This window comes from Pyrgilauda ruficollis, unplaced genomic scaffold (genome assembly GCF_017590135.1).
Source record: "Pyrgilauda ruficollis isolate IOZ18807 unplaced genomic scaffold, ASM1759013v1 scaffold245, whole genome shotgun sequence".
Classification (NCBI taxonomy): Eukaryota; Metazoa; Chordata; class Aves; order Passeriformes; family Passeridae; genus Pyrgilauda; species Pyrgilauda ruficollis.
Genome location: NW_024523767.1, coordinates 399350 through 411868, shown reverse-complemented (window position 1 = coordinate 411868; position 12519 = coordinate 399350). Strand labels below are relative to the sequence as shown.

The 12519-nt window shown below is 60.1% G+C and overlaps 4 protein-coding genes and 1 pseudogene across 4 annotated transcripts in view; 4 read left to right on the top strand and 1 right to left on the bottom strand.

Moving 5' to 3' along the window:
• The first annotated feature begins 1227 nt into the window (after positions 1 to 1227).
• On the top strand, positions 1228 to 5188 carry LOC121355205 (mas-related G-protein coupled receptor member H-like). The gene is made up of 2 exons (XM_041470447.1): positions 1228 to 1522; positions 3747 to 5188. The coding sequence occupies exon 2, from the start codon at positions 3858 to 3860 to the stop codon at positions 4788 to 4790; it is 933 nt and encodes a 310-aa protein (XP_041326381.1). The 5' UTR covers positions 1228 to 1522; positions 3747 to 3857; the 3' UTR covers positions 4791 to 5188.
• Positions 1757 to 3229, top strand: LOC121355206 (annotated as a pseudogene).
• Positions 5189 to 6828: 1640 nt separating the features above from the next.
• LOC121355195 (mas-related G-protein coupled receptor member H-like) lies at positions 6829 to 7746 on the bottom strand. The gene has a single exon (XM_041470436.1). It carries the CDS (start codon positions 7744 to 7746, stop codon positions 6829 to 6831), a length of 918 nt encoding a protein of 305 aa, XP_041326370.1.
• A 1737-nt stretch (positions 7747 to 9483) lies between these two features.
• On the top strand, positions 9484 to 11103 carry RHOD (ras homolog family member D). Its single transcript, XM_041470392.1, has 5 exons — positions 9484 to 9612; positions 10079 to 10166; positions 10374 to 10483; positions 10569 to 10703; positions 10815 to 11103. The coding sequence occupies exons 1-5, from the start codon at positions 9484 to 9486 to the stop codon at positions 10980 to 10982; spliced, it is 630 nt and encodes a 209-aa protein (XP_041326326.1). The 3' UTR covers positions 10983 to 11103.
• Positions 11104 to 12328: 1225 nt separating this feature from the next.
• Positions 12329 to 12519, top strand: part of KDM2A (lysine demethylase 2A) — a 34205-nt gene continuing 34014 nt past the window's right edge. Inside the window, exon 1 of the mRNA XM_041470377.1 lies at positions 12329 to 12431. Coding sequence (XP_041326311.1) covers positions 12412 to 12431 — 20 coding nt within the window. The 5' untranslated portion in view covers positions 12329 to 12411. The remainder of the gene's footprint in view (positions 12432 to 12519) is intronic.

Genomic DNA, 12519 nt, shown 5'->3' with positions numbered 1-12519 from the left:
GAATGGAGATGGGAATTGGGAGTGATACCAAAATCAGCTATAATAAACTTTCCAACACAATGGGAAGCTTTATGAAGCAGGAATTCTTTACCTCCACAGGACACACAGAAGGATCTCTCCATATTTCTGTTTGTGGTGAGACTTTACAACAGGGGTTTTACCCATTATAACCACACAGAGTTAATAAAGTGTCTTACTTATCTAATACATAAACATCACTTTCCTAGGACTCATTTCCATGAATACACCTCCTTCTCCAAGTCCTCTCCTGGTCCTGGAGGATCACTCAGAGGGGTCTCTGGTGGTCGTATTCCCTGAGTGCTGAGATATTAAAGGTGACCCTGCCTTGAACTTTTCCTTTGGCCATGTGCTCTTGCTTCTTGTTACAGAACTTGCCCCAAAACCACTTCAGGCCTCCTAATCTGTTTCTGCCCTGGCTCCAGCCACGTTTATCATCCTGTGTTCTCCTGAGGAGCACATTGGAGCTGGGCTTTCCTCCTCCCTCCTGGGTCCTAGCACACTTTGGCCCGGAGGAGCAGGGACACTGCCAGGGTCCCAGGTGGAGCAGAGCAGGATTGGGGCTGTTGGGTGGAAAAGGGGGCCCCAGGGACAGTTTGGGGTGTTGGAGGTGGTTTCAGAGGATTCAGGATAGGGTCAGAGGGAGCTGGAGGTGGTCTTGATGCTGGCAATCCCAAATCTCCCCACTGGAGGAGAGCAAAGCCTGACAGGCCACACTCAGAGTGAGGAACGGCTCCATCTGGGAAAGCTGTGGGATGTGATAGGATGGGGTGAGGATGCAGAGTGGGGTGGGGGATCAGCTGTGGGGATGAGATGGGATAGGGTATGGAGCAGCTGAGCTCTGCTTCCTCGGGCCAGAGCATATTTTGGAAATTATCTCAGAGCCCTTCCCGGAACAAGAGTTGCTTCTGAGAAGCTCCCAGCTGCCTCTCCAGCACTGCCAGCACTGGCAGCATTCCAGTGCCACCAGCACCACCAGCATCCCTCTGCTGCCGGAAGGACCGTGACCCCAAAGGGAAGGGAAACAAGGAATGGTAGAAGCCTGTCTGGAGAGGGAAGGCATTTGTAGAGTGTAACACTCTGCAGGGAAGGAGGGTTTCTAATCAGGATAAAATGATGAGCCAAAGTGTTTCATTTGGAGCTTTTGACAAAAGTAATTTCCGCTGTAGCAAAAAAAAAAAAAAACAAAAAAAAAAAACCAATAAAAAAACAATCCACCCAGGATAAACACCTCTGCGGGAGTGGAGCTCTGACATAGTGAAAGATGCAATTTCTGACTACCCATGACTGCACCGAGTCATGGGGGGCAAGAACAGGATTGAGCATGGACAGCCAGTGGTGGGACAGGACTGGGGAGCTCCTGGTGATCTGGGCACTTTCTCCTTCATGTCACTGACCTGCCAGGAGCCGCTTTAGGACATGGATCCCAAAGGAGCAAGAGGTACCAGGAAGCACCGCTGATCTGCACAGACCCCTCTGCCTGCTGCTGCCCCACAGGGAACAGGTCAGTGGAATGGTTTCCTTCCTCCCTACCCCACCTTCCTCTCCTGCAGCAGCTGCTCTCTTCCTGCCACCCTCTCTCGGTGACCGCAGTGCCCTCCCCAGCTCCCCCTCCTCTGCCCTGAGCTTCCCTTCTGCGTCTCCTGGTGAACAGCCCAACACTTTCCCACCCCACCATTCCACCTGCCCTCCTACCCTGCACATCTCACTCCTCCCCTCTGAATCCTTCCCACTGCAGGGAGCTGCTGAGGAGCTACATGGTCCATCCCTGGATTCTCCAAGCACTGACTGCCCATCCACGCTGACCACAGCCAGGAGCCACATCCCACTGCCTGCCCAGTGTCCATCCATGGAGGTGACCACCGTGTCCACATCTCCTGCCTCACACACTCAAGGAGATAACACATGTGGGATTGATATCTCCGATGTGGCCATCATGCTGCTCATCTGCCTCTGGGCTGGCCGGGAACGGAGCTCTCCTCTGCCTCCTCAGCTTCTGCAGGAACCCCATCACAGTCTGTATCTTCCATTTGGCTGTCACCGACTGCTTCTCTGTGGTCACCTCCATCCTGCTCCACCTGCTGGAGAAAGTTTCCTGCTACACTATTATGCTCCAGGAGTACCTGAGGTTGTTTTTCCTGTTCTCGCTGTTCTCATACACCACGGGGCTCTACCTGCTGACAGCCATCACCATCGAGAGGTGCACATTCATCCTCTGCCCACTCTGGTACCCCTGCCACCGTCCCTGGCACCTATGAGGTTTTCTGATTGTCCTTCTCTGGGCCCTCCCCTTTGTTACAGTGGTTATCCTGTGCCTGACACTCAAGCCCCAGGTGTCTCTCACCTCCATGAATGCCCTCAACCTCCTGCTCTTTGCTCCAGCCATGGTCATTTCCAGCACAATTTTCTTCATTGAGGTCAAGTCTGCCTCCCAGCAGCAGTAACACAAGAGACTCGGCATCTTTATCCTCCTCACTGTGCTCTTCGTCCTCCCCTTCACTCTCCCACTCAGCCTCTGGACTTTACTGCAGAAGTTCAGCTACATCATTGTGTCATCCCCAGTGGTTTTCTTGCTCACCTGCATCCACAGCATCATCAACCCTTTCATCTGCTTCTCAGTGGGGAGCTGCAGGAGGCCCTGCTCCATGGGGTCCCTAAGGAAGGCCCTCCTGAGAGTCTTTGGGGACACAGAAGAACACACTGCCTGCGGCAATGACCCCACCATGGACATTGTGCTCTGTTGATTCCTGCCACTGGACTGCTGAATAACCCCAGGACAGCAGCTGAGGGATTCCTTGAGTGACCTGATCAATAAATATCCACAGTATCACCCTCCCTCTGCTGGTGCATCCTCACCCTCTTTCCAGTCCACACTGAGATCTCAGAAATGCTCCTGGCCAATGAATTCTGTTGTGCTGCTTTAACATTAAATGCGGCTTTTACTGATCCCCTTGGCGGTGACTTTTTCAGCGATCTCAAACACTCGTTTGGAACACTCTCGCGGTGTAATCCTGCAGGAGAAGGGAGCACCGGCATATGGGAAGGATGCTCTGAGGGGAGCACACGGGAGCAGGGCTTTCCTCCTCCCTCCCGGGTCCCAGAACACCATGGCCAGGACGGGCAGAGACAGTGCCGGGAGTCCCGGGTGGAGCAGGGAAGGAGCGGGGCTGTCGGGGTGGAAGGTGGCCCGGCGGGGGGTGATCTGGGGTGTTCGAGGAGATGAGGAAGGGTCAGGAATGGTCAGGAAGGGTCAGGAGAGGGTCGGGGGGCTCGGAGGCTGCCTGGGTGCTGGCGATCCCAAATGTGGCCACTGGAGGGCAGCAGAGCCCCACGGGCCGCGCTCGGAGCTGGGAGGCGCCGGCGGCCCGGGAAGCTGCGGGACGGGAGAGGATGGGGAGAGCATGGATTGGAGAGCGGGATGGGGAGCAGGGATGAGGATGGGGTTGGGAGAGAGCGAAAAAGCTCAGCTGAGCGTCCTTTGGCCCTTTGGGGAGGTTTTGGCAATGATCCCGGAGCTCTTCCCAGAATGCGAAATGCTTCTGACGAGGATCCAGCGGCTTCATCGTCACAGTGCCCTCCCCAGCTCCCCCCTCCTCTGCCCTGAGCTTCCCTTCTGTGTCTCCTGGTGAACAGTCCAACCCTCCCACCTCCCTCTCACACCCCACAATTTCCACTGCCCTCCTCCCCTGCACATCTCACTCCTCCCCTCTGAATCCTTCCCACTGCAGGGAGCTGCTGAGGAGTGGTGTGGTCTATTCCTGGATTCTCCAAGCACTGACTGCCCATCCACTCTGACCACAGCCAGGAGCCACATCCCACTGCCTGCCCAGTGTCCATCCATGGAGGTGACCACCGTGTCCCCACCTCCTCTCTCACCCACTGAAGGAGACGATCTGTGTGATATTGATGTCACTGACGTGGCTGTAGACAGTGTGACACTGCTCATCTGCCTGTGTGGGCTGGCCGGGAATGGGGCTGTCCTCTGCCTTCTCCAAAGGAACCCCACCACCTGTTACATCATCAACCTGGCCTTCGCCAACTTCTCCTTCCTCCACTTCGCCGTCCCCTCCACCCTGCTCTACCTGCTGGAGGATGTGTCCTGCTCCACAGTCGTGCCCCTGGTGTTCCTGAGGGCGCTTTTCCCACTCCTGCTCTTCTCCTACAACCTGGGGCTGTACCTGCTGACAGCCATCACCATCGAGAGGTGCACATCCATCCTCTGTCCACTCTGGTACCGCTGCCGCCGTCCCCAGCGCCTCTCATGGGTGGTGTGTGCCCTGCTCTGGGCCCTCTCCATCGCTGTCATTGTCACCATGACTGCCCTGTGCCACTCACAGGACCACGAGCACTGCCAGGTGTCTCTCATCACCATGTATGCCCTCAACCTCTTCCTCTTTGCCCCAGCCATGGCCATTTCCAGCTCAATTCTCTTCATTAAGGTCAAGTGTATCTCCCAGCAGCAGCAACCCAAGAGACTCAACATTGTTATTTTCCTCGTTGTGCTCTTCTTCCTCCTCTTTGCTCTCCCACTCAGCCTCTCCAATTTCCTGCAGCAGCTCGGTTACATCGCTGTGCCCTCCCAGGTGGTTTTCCTGCTCACCTGCATCCACAGCACCATCAACCCCTTCATCTACTTCTTGGTGGGGAGGTGCAGGAGGCCCTGCTCCGTGGGATCCCTCCGGCTCTCCCTCCAGAGGATCTTTGAGGAGCCAGAAGAAAATACTGCCCACAGTGATGATCCTGCCATGGACACAGCCTTTCCAGCCTGTTGATCCCTTCCCTGCTCTGCTGAAGGACCTTGGCAGAGTGGCTGAGGATTTCCTTGAGTCACTTGATTAATAAATATCCATGGGATCACCCTCCCCGTTGTGCTGTAATCCTGCAGGAGAAGGGAGCAGGGGCAGTGACAAGGGCCATGTGGGAGGGATGCTCTGTGGGGAGCACATTGGAGCAGGGCTTTGCTCCTCCCTCACGGGTCTTTTCCAATACGGCTGTGATCCCAAAATTCCCCCTGGCACCTGGTTCCTGCATTCCAATGGGATGTGACATCAATAAACAGCACCGTGAACCCTGAGCCGCCTTTGCCCCCTCTGCCAGCGCCTCCCGGCTTCCTCTGCCTCCTGCTGCCAGCCGGGAATGTGGCTGGAGGGAGGGGACACACACAGGGCTTGTGCTCCCTGGAGCAGCCATGGTCCCCGCAGGGGCAGTGACAAGGGCCATGTGGGAGGGATGCTCTGTGGGGAGCACATTGGAGCAGGGCTTTGCTCCTCCCTCACGGGTCTTTTCCAATACGGCTGTGATCCCAAAATTCCCCCTGGCACCTGGTTCCTGCATTCCAATGGGATGTGACATCAATAAACAGCACCGTGAACCCTGAGCCGCCTTTGCCCCCTCTGCCAGCGCCTCCCGGCTTCCTCTGCCTCCTGCTGCCAGCCGGGAATGTGGCTGGAGGGAGGGGACACACACAGGGCTTGTGCTCCCTGGAGGAACAGAGATCCTGAGTGCCCAGAGCTGGGTGGCAGCGGCACAGCCGGCAGGGACACGATGGCCCAGGGGCTCAGCATTGCCCACCCCAAGTGCTCTGTGAGTGTCACAGCAGAGATCTCCCCAGAGATATTTAATTTTTAATTTTGTGAGCCAGGTGCAAAGATCTCTCTGCCTTCAGAAATTCTTCCTCTCCATGGCCTTCAGCTGCTCCCTCAGCAGGCTCCGATGGTGCAGCAGCAAGGAGAGGAGGAGGTCGTGGTCCTCAGCATGGCCACCCCCTTCCAGGAGCAAGGTGACACCTGTGTTTGTCACCACAGGCACTGTGGGGCACCACCTGCCTCCCTGGGGCATTGCTGAGGTCACCAGCCCCACCATATCCCACAGCTTTTCTCCAGCCCCACCACATCCCACACCTTCTCTCCAGCCCCACCACATCCCACATCTTCCCACTATGTCCAACACCTGCCCACAAGCCCCACCACTTCCTTAATCCACCCCACGACCTCCCATCCCACTCCCCATGCAGCCCACCCACTCCCGTCCTTCCCGTCCCTCCCAGCCCCGTGCTGAGGCTCCAGTCCCTCCCCAGGGGCTGCTCACCCCAGGCTGCCCTGTAAGGTTTTCGGGAACTGTTTCCCTGGGACATCCCCCTCCAGAGCTTCACCCGCGGTGTCCCGCCCCCCAGCCTCCCTTGGAGAGGGACCAGAGGCGACAGCGGGATGGATCCATCAGCGTTTATTGGGGTACAGGAGCGTGGAATGGCCAGGAGTGGACACACTGCCGGGGATCCCGGGCGGAGCGGGCTGGAGCGGGGCTGGCTGTGGGGAAGGCGTCCCCACGGGGGATCTGGGATGTCAGAGGGGATCGGGAAGGGTCCGGATGCCGGCAATTCCAAATATTCCCACAGGAGGGCAGCAGAGCCCGACGGATCGCGCTCGGAGCGGACGCCGGCTGGGAAACCTGCGGGATGGCACGGCATGGCACGGCACGGCATGGCATGGCACGGCATGGGATAGGCACAGGCAACAGGGAAGGGGAGCCGAGATAAGGATGGTTTGGGGATAGGACTGGGGTGGGAATGCAGATAGGATGGAGATGCAATGATAGAGACAGGGACAGGGACAGGGACAGGGACAGGGACAGGGATAGGGATAGACACAACAACATGGATCAGTGGGATGGGAAAAGGGATGGAAAAGCTGTGGGATGCATCCTGACTCACAGCTGCAGGAAGATGAGCTGCAGGCCTGGCTGGGAGCAAGGGTGGACAGCTGAGCATGAAGCCAGCGTGGGCAGCACGGATGGTGGGACCACAGCGGCCTCTCAGCTGGACATTGTGGTGATCCCTGTCTCCTCAAAGACCCTCCGGAAGGCGACCTGGAGGGACACGACGGAGCAGCGCCTCCAGCAGCTCCCCACCAAGAAGTAGATGAAGGGGTTGATGCTGCTGTTGATGCAGGCCAGCAGGAAAACCACCTGGGAGGACACGAGGGTGGGGCTGAGCTGCTGGAGGAAATTCCAGAGGCTGAGGGGCACTCCAAAGATGAGGAAGAAGAGCACAGTGAGGAAGATAACGATGTAGAGCCTCTTAGGCTGACGTCTCTTGGAGCCGCACTGGACCTTGATGAAGAGGATCACATTGGAGATGACCATGGGTGGAGCAAAGATGAGGAAGCTGAGGGCGTACATGGTGATGAGAGCTACCCGGCAGTGCTCGTGCTCGTGTGACAGGCACAGGGAGGTCACCACGACCATGACAGCGATGGAGAGGGCCCAGAGCAGGGCACACACCACCCATGAGAGGCGCTGGGGACGGCGGCAGCGGTACCAGAGGGGGAAGAGAATTGAACCACACCTCTCGATGCTGATGGCTGTCAGCAGGTACAGCCCCATGTTGTAGGAGAACAGCGACAGCAGGAGAAGGGACCTCAGGTACTTCAGGGACACGACAGTGGAGCAGGACACATCCTCCAGCAGGTAGAGCAGGGAGGAGGGGACCATGAAGAGGAGGAAGGTGAAGTCGGCGACGGCCAGGTTGAGGATGTAGACGGTGATGGGGTTCCTGCGGATGTGGAATCCGAGGAGCCAGAGGACAGCCCCGTTCCCAGCCAGCCCACAGAGGCAGATGAGCAGAGTGACACCGTCTATGGCCACATCGGTGACATTGATCCCACAGGAATCATCTCCCTCCGTGTCCATCACGGGAGATGAGGGAGGTGGGGATGTCTGGTTCAGCTCCATGGTGGAAGGTGGGATGGGCCCCCAGCTGTGGCCAGAGCAGAGGGGGGTTAGTGGGGATGTGAAGGGAGGGGGGTCCCGGTCAGGTGGCACAGCAGGGCTGGGGACAGGGGGGCCGTGGGATGGCTGGGGGTGAGGTGAGGGCAGAGGTGGGGTTGGATCAATCCAGTCATCCCGACTGAGGACAACCATGGGAGCCGTGAGAGGGGCTTTGGGGACATGCAGGGAGAAACAAGCAGTGCCCAGGGCTGGACTCTGGTCCCAGTCCCCTACCTGTCCTTGGGGCCAACCTGTTGGTGTGCCCAAGCAGGGCACGCTCGCTCCCTGCGTCCGGTGCTCCTCGCCACGGTCTTCTCTTCAGTGAGGAAAACTGGGATCTCCACAGAAGAAGCTCCAAGCAGCCTATTTGTCCCCAAATAAAGCTGCTTTTTGGGGCGTTTCTGCACAATCACGGGTCAGGCACTGAGAGCACTGGGCAGTTGCACACAGGCTGCCTCTTCTCCTGTCAAAATTCTGTTGGTCTTGCGGGAAAGGAAATGTTTTGTCCGAGCAAATACCCCAGAGGACGAACACTGCAGCAGTTACATCTCGCTGTGAAAGAATCTTGATGCTTTTAGGATTCAACCTGATCTCTCATTAGACTGGTAATTGCCACCTTCCTAATTGTTTGATAGTGCTCCAGCCTCCTCTCCCCATCGTGCCCCGATGCTGGCATCCTTCTGAGATTGTTCATTACCGCGTGCATTTTCCTCCCAGCCTCCCAACACGAGAATCCCTCTCCTCCGACTTCATCCTGCACCAGGCCTGGGTGAGAATTTGGAATTTGTTGTCTGAGCCATCCCTTTGGATTCACTCCAATTGGTCTGGGGGCTCCAGAGCCCTCCTGGACAGGCTGGTACTCACTGGCAGAGCCTGGAGAGACTGGTGGCAGAAGGGGTGGCAGGGGACAGCCACACATCCCTCCCTGCAACCCTACACAAGAAGCACCCATTCACCCCCACCAAAGTTTTGGGGTGGCAGAAGAGGGGAGGGGAGAGGGTCTTGGGGGCATCCAAACAGGGGCACGGGGGACATCACTGCTGGGATGGCATGTCCCCAAGCAAAGCGGGGTGTCACAGCTTGTCCCACCCGGGTTGGAATCACTAGGAAAAGACAGGAGCTGGGTGGCTGCCCCTCACGGCGCAGCACGGGTGTGACAGCCAGGGCGGCAGTGACATCGGGGCCAGGGCAGTGAGTCACCCCCCGTGCCTCGCTCCACCCCTGGACTTTGCCTCCCGCGGATGCTCAGGGCAATAACAATAAACCCCAGGCTCAGAGGCGGGAATGGGGCGTCGGGGAGGGCACAGGGGTCCCATCCCTGGTGGCTGCGCTGTGCAGGGAGATCTGCGGCAGTGGGGTTGGGATGGGGAGTGGGATCAGGAGTGGGATCAGGGGATGAGAGTGTGCCTGAGGCAGCGGGCAGGAGCGCGAGGGAGCGTCACACAGGCAGGCAGGACACGCAGGTGGCAGTGTGACGCTTGTGCGCCGCGAGGACCTGCCGGGAGAAGGTCACCTGTGTGCCAGGACACCTCTACGTGTGTCCCGGCCACTGTGACGGCCGCGGCCCCAGCCCCGCGGCGGGCGGGCCCGGCGGGCGGGTGACAGCCGCACCCTGGACCGGGCGGGTGCTTCCCGCCTCCCTGTCCCCATCCCTGTCCCCGCCGAGGCCACTCGGGCTCCGTGGCCTCACCGGACACCCCCATGCAGCGGGAGCGCGGGGGGCAGAGCCCAGGAGCCCCCGAAACCGAGGTCAAGGCTGTCATCGTGGGGGATGGCGGCTGCGGGAAGACGTCACTGCTGGTGGCCTTTGCCAAAGGGGACTTCCCCAAGGTACCGGGATGCCTGTCCCCTGGTGGGTGGGTGACTGTCCCCGTGCCGGGCAAAGGGCGGTGGGACAGGCACGGTGGCAGCAGCGGGGCCGTTTGAAGCGGGGCATGGGGACGGGGGGCAGGGGTGGCCCAGCCTGGGGATGATGGGGGTCTGTGACACCTCTGCCTCTCTTGGGGAGTCACTGGGGAGCAGGGTTTGTCCCTCGGTGAGGGCACATAAGGGACTCAGGGAGTGCAGGGAAGGGGGGCAGCCACAGAGACCCCAGAACCCCTGTCCTGAATCCCTGGGGCATCCATGTGCCCTGGGATGGGGGACAAGGGTGCTTCCCGTCCCATTGCCCCGGGGAGGAAGCACCATTTCCCACTGCCTGCTTCCCTCCCTGTGCTCTGTTCCATCCCCACTGGGGTCCTCTCTGTCGCTGCCCCCCACAGCTGCCTGTGTGACCTGTGTCCCTGTCCCCTGCCAGGTCTATGTCCCCACCGTGTTCGAGAAGTACACAGCGTCCCTCCAGGTTGCCGGCAAGCCCGTGAAGATCCACCTGTGGGACACAGCAGGTGGGACAGCAGGGGACAGGCCGGGCACTTGTGCCCCCCACTCTCCCACCCAGGAGTTTTGGGGTGTGCCACGTGCGTGGTCGTGCCATGGAGGGTGTCCCCTCCTAGGGGTCCCCATGGCCGTGGCAGAGGAGGGGCAGCCATCCCCACAGATGTCACTTTCACGTGACAGGCTGGTGTGCAATGGTTTCCTTCTCCACCCGGCAGGACAGGAAGACTATGACAGGCTTCGCCCTCTGTCCTACTCGGATGCCAACGTTGTCCTCATGTGCTTTGATGTCACCGACTCCAACAGCTTTGACAACATCCTAACGAAGGTAACCAACCCCGGGGGTGCTGCCTGTCCCCCGTCCCCATCCCTGGGTGGCACGCGCCATCCCGGGGTGACGTGTCCCCTCGCAGTGGTACCCGGAGGTGAACCACTTCTGCAAGGGGGTCCCGGTGCTGCTGGTGGGCTGCAAGACGGACCTGCGGCAGGACCAGGAGGCGCTGCAGAAGCTGAAGGACGGACGGATAGAGCCCGTCTCCCGCCAGCAGGTGGGTGTCACCTCCCGGTGGCACGGCACGGGACAGGACAGGGGTGGTCCCCGGCGCGGGATGGTGCGACAGAGGGATCCTGGGGAGGTCTGACGGTGTGTGTCCCCGCAGGGAGAGGCCATGGCCCGGCAGGTCCGCGCCGTGTCCTACATGGAATGCTCGGCCAGGTATCAGGATAACGTCGGGAACATCTTTGTGACAGCCTGCAGTGCCGCCATCAGTGCCGCCCGCCGGAGGCAGCGCAAGGCGGGACACAGGAGGGTCTGCGTGATCCTCTGAGCCCCCCGGCTCGGCACAGCCCCCCCGGGATCTCCTGCTGTCCCCGAGCTGCGACCGCACCGCGGCTGCTGCCACACCTCTGCCTCCGCCACCGGAACGCCGCTGCCACCGTCCCGACCCGGGGCTGGCACCGCCGGTCACCGCGGGGGGATAGCAGGAAAGCATTCCTGGCATGAACTGTCACGCCTGGATCCCAGCGTCCTGTCCCTTTCCCGCTGGGGATGCCAGCGTCCTGTCCCTGTGCCAGGGATCCCAGTGCCACCATGGGTGCCAGCACCCCCTGCCAGCCGGGCTCTGGGGACAAAGAACTGACCTGGGGGCTCCCCTTCCCGCTGGCAGGCCAGCGCCGGAGGGTGGCACGGGGTGACCGCAGGGCGACCTGCTGCCATTAAAGTGACACAAAACTCATCGGCGTGGACGGTCCCTGGGGCAGCAGCAGCCCCTGCACGGCCTGGGGGCGTCGGGGACATGGTGTGGGTGTCGGGGACATGGGGTGCGTGTCGGGGACATGGGGTGCGTGTCGGGGACATGGGGTGGGTGTCGAGGGCATGGTGTGGGTGTCGGGGGCATGGTGTGGGTGTCAGGATCCTGCCATGGGCCCAGGGTGGATGAGAGACCACCGGGATGGGGTCACCGTCTGATTTTGGGTTGAGGTGTGTGTGAGCATGTGTCCAGGTGTGTCCAGGTGCGTGCTGCACAAACAGGTCTATAACCATATGTATAGTTACATACACACACGTTTTTATATTTATATATTGTATATAATGTATATCTAACTATATAGTTAATTTATAACCATCCCTATCACTATATTTACTTTATGTATCACTGCATACAGTTAGGCTATAATGTATAGTTTATAAAAACACTGTTTATAGTGTATAACTAAGGAGCTGTACCTAGTTACCTGGGTGGATGTAAGTACCTGCCGGTGTCTCTGCATCCAGACCTCCATGCAGGCGTGCACAGCCGTGCGGGCAGCCCCGAAGCCCGCGGGGACACCGAGGGACCTCACGGCGGGGCGTTTTGGGCCACGAACCCCCCCAAAATCCCCCCGGGGCTGCCCCTCTCCAGCCCCCCCGCCAGGGGCGTGGCCACGCGGTGGAGGGGGCGTGGTCGCGTGAGGGGCGTGGTCTGTATTGGAGTGGGCGGGGGCCACGAACCCCCCCAAAATCCCCCCGGGGCTGCCCCTCTCCAGCCCCCCCCGCCAGGGGCGTGGCCACCCGGTGGAGGGGGCGTGATCGCGTGAGGGGCGTGGTCTGTATGGGAGTGGGCGGGACCGTGCCCTAGACGCGCGCGCGCGGGGCGGGGCCGGGCTGGGGCGTGCCCGGCGCACGCGCGACGCGCGGGATCGGGTGGGGGGGGGCGCCCGTGCGCGCGGCGCGTGCGCGTGGCGTCGGTGTGTATGTGAGGCTCTGACGGGTTCAAAATGGCGGCGGCGGCTCCTGTGTGAGGAGGGGGAACCGCGTCCCGGCCGGGGGGCGGCGGCGCCGGGGGGGCACCGCGCGGGCGGGACGGGGCGGGCGGCGCCGGCGGA

Bases quoted from the DNA above. Each gene is read 5' to 3' on its own strand.
- RHOD (XM_041470392.1), top strand. From the start codon at position 9,484: ATGCAGCGGGAGCGCGGGGGGCAGAGCCCAGGAGCCCCCGAAACCGAG. The intron at 9,613-10,078 runs GTACCGGGATGC...GTCCCCTGCCAG, and splicing joins CCAAAGGGGACTTCCCCAAG to GTCTATGTCCCCACCGTGTT. The intron at 10,484-10,568 runs GTAACCAACCCC...GTCCCCTCGCAG, and splicing joins TTGACAACATCCTAACGAAG to TGGTACCCGGAGGTGAACCA.
- LOC121355205 (XM_041470447.1), top strand. From the start codon at position 3,858: ATGGAGGTGACCACCGTGTCCCCACCTCCTCTCTCACCCACTGAAGGA.
- LOC121355195 (XM_041470436.1), bottom strand. From the start codon at position 7,746: ATGGAGCTGAACCAGACATCCCCACCTCCCTCATCTCCCGTGATGGAC.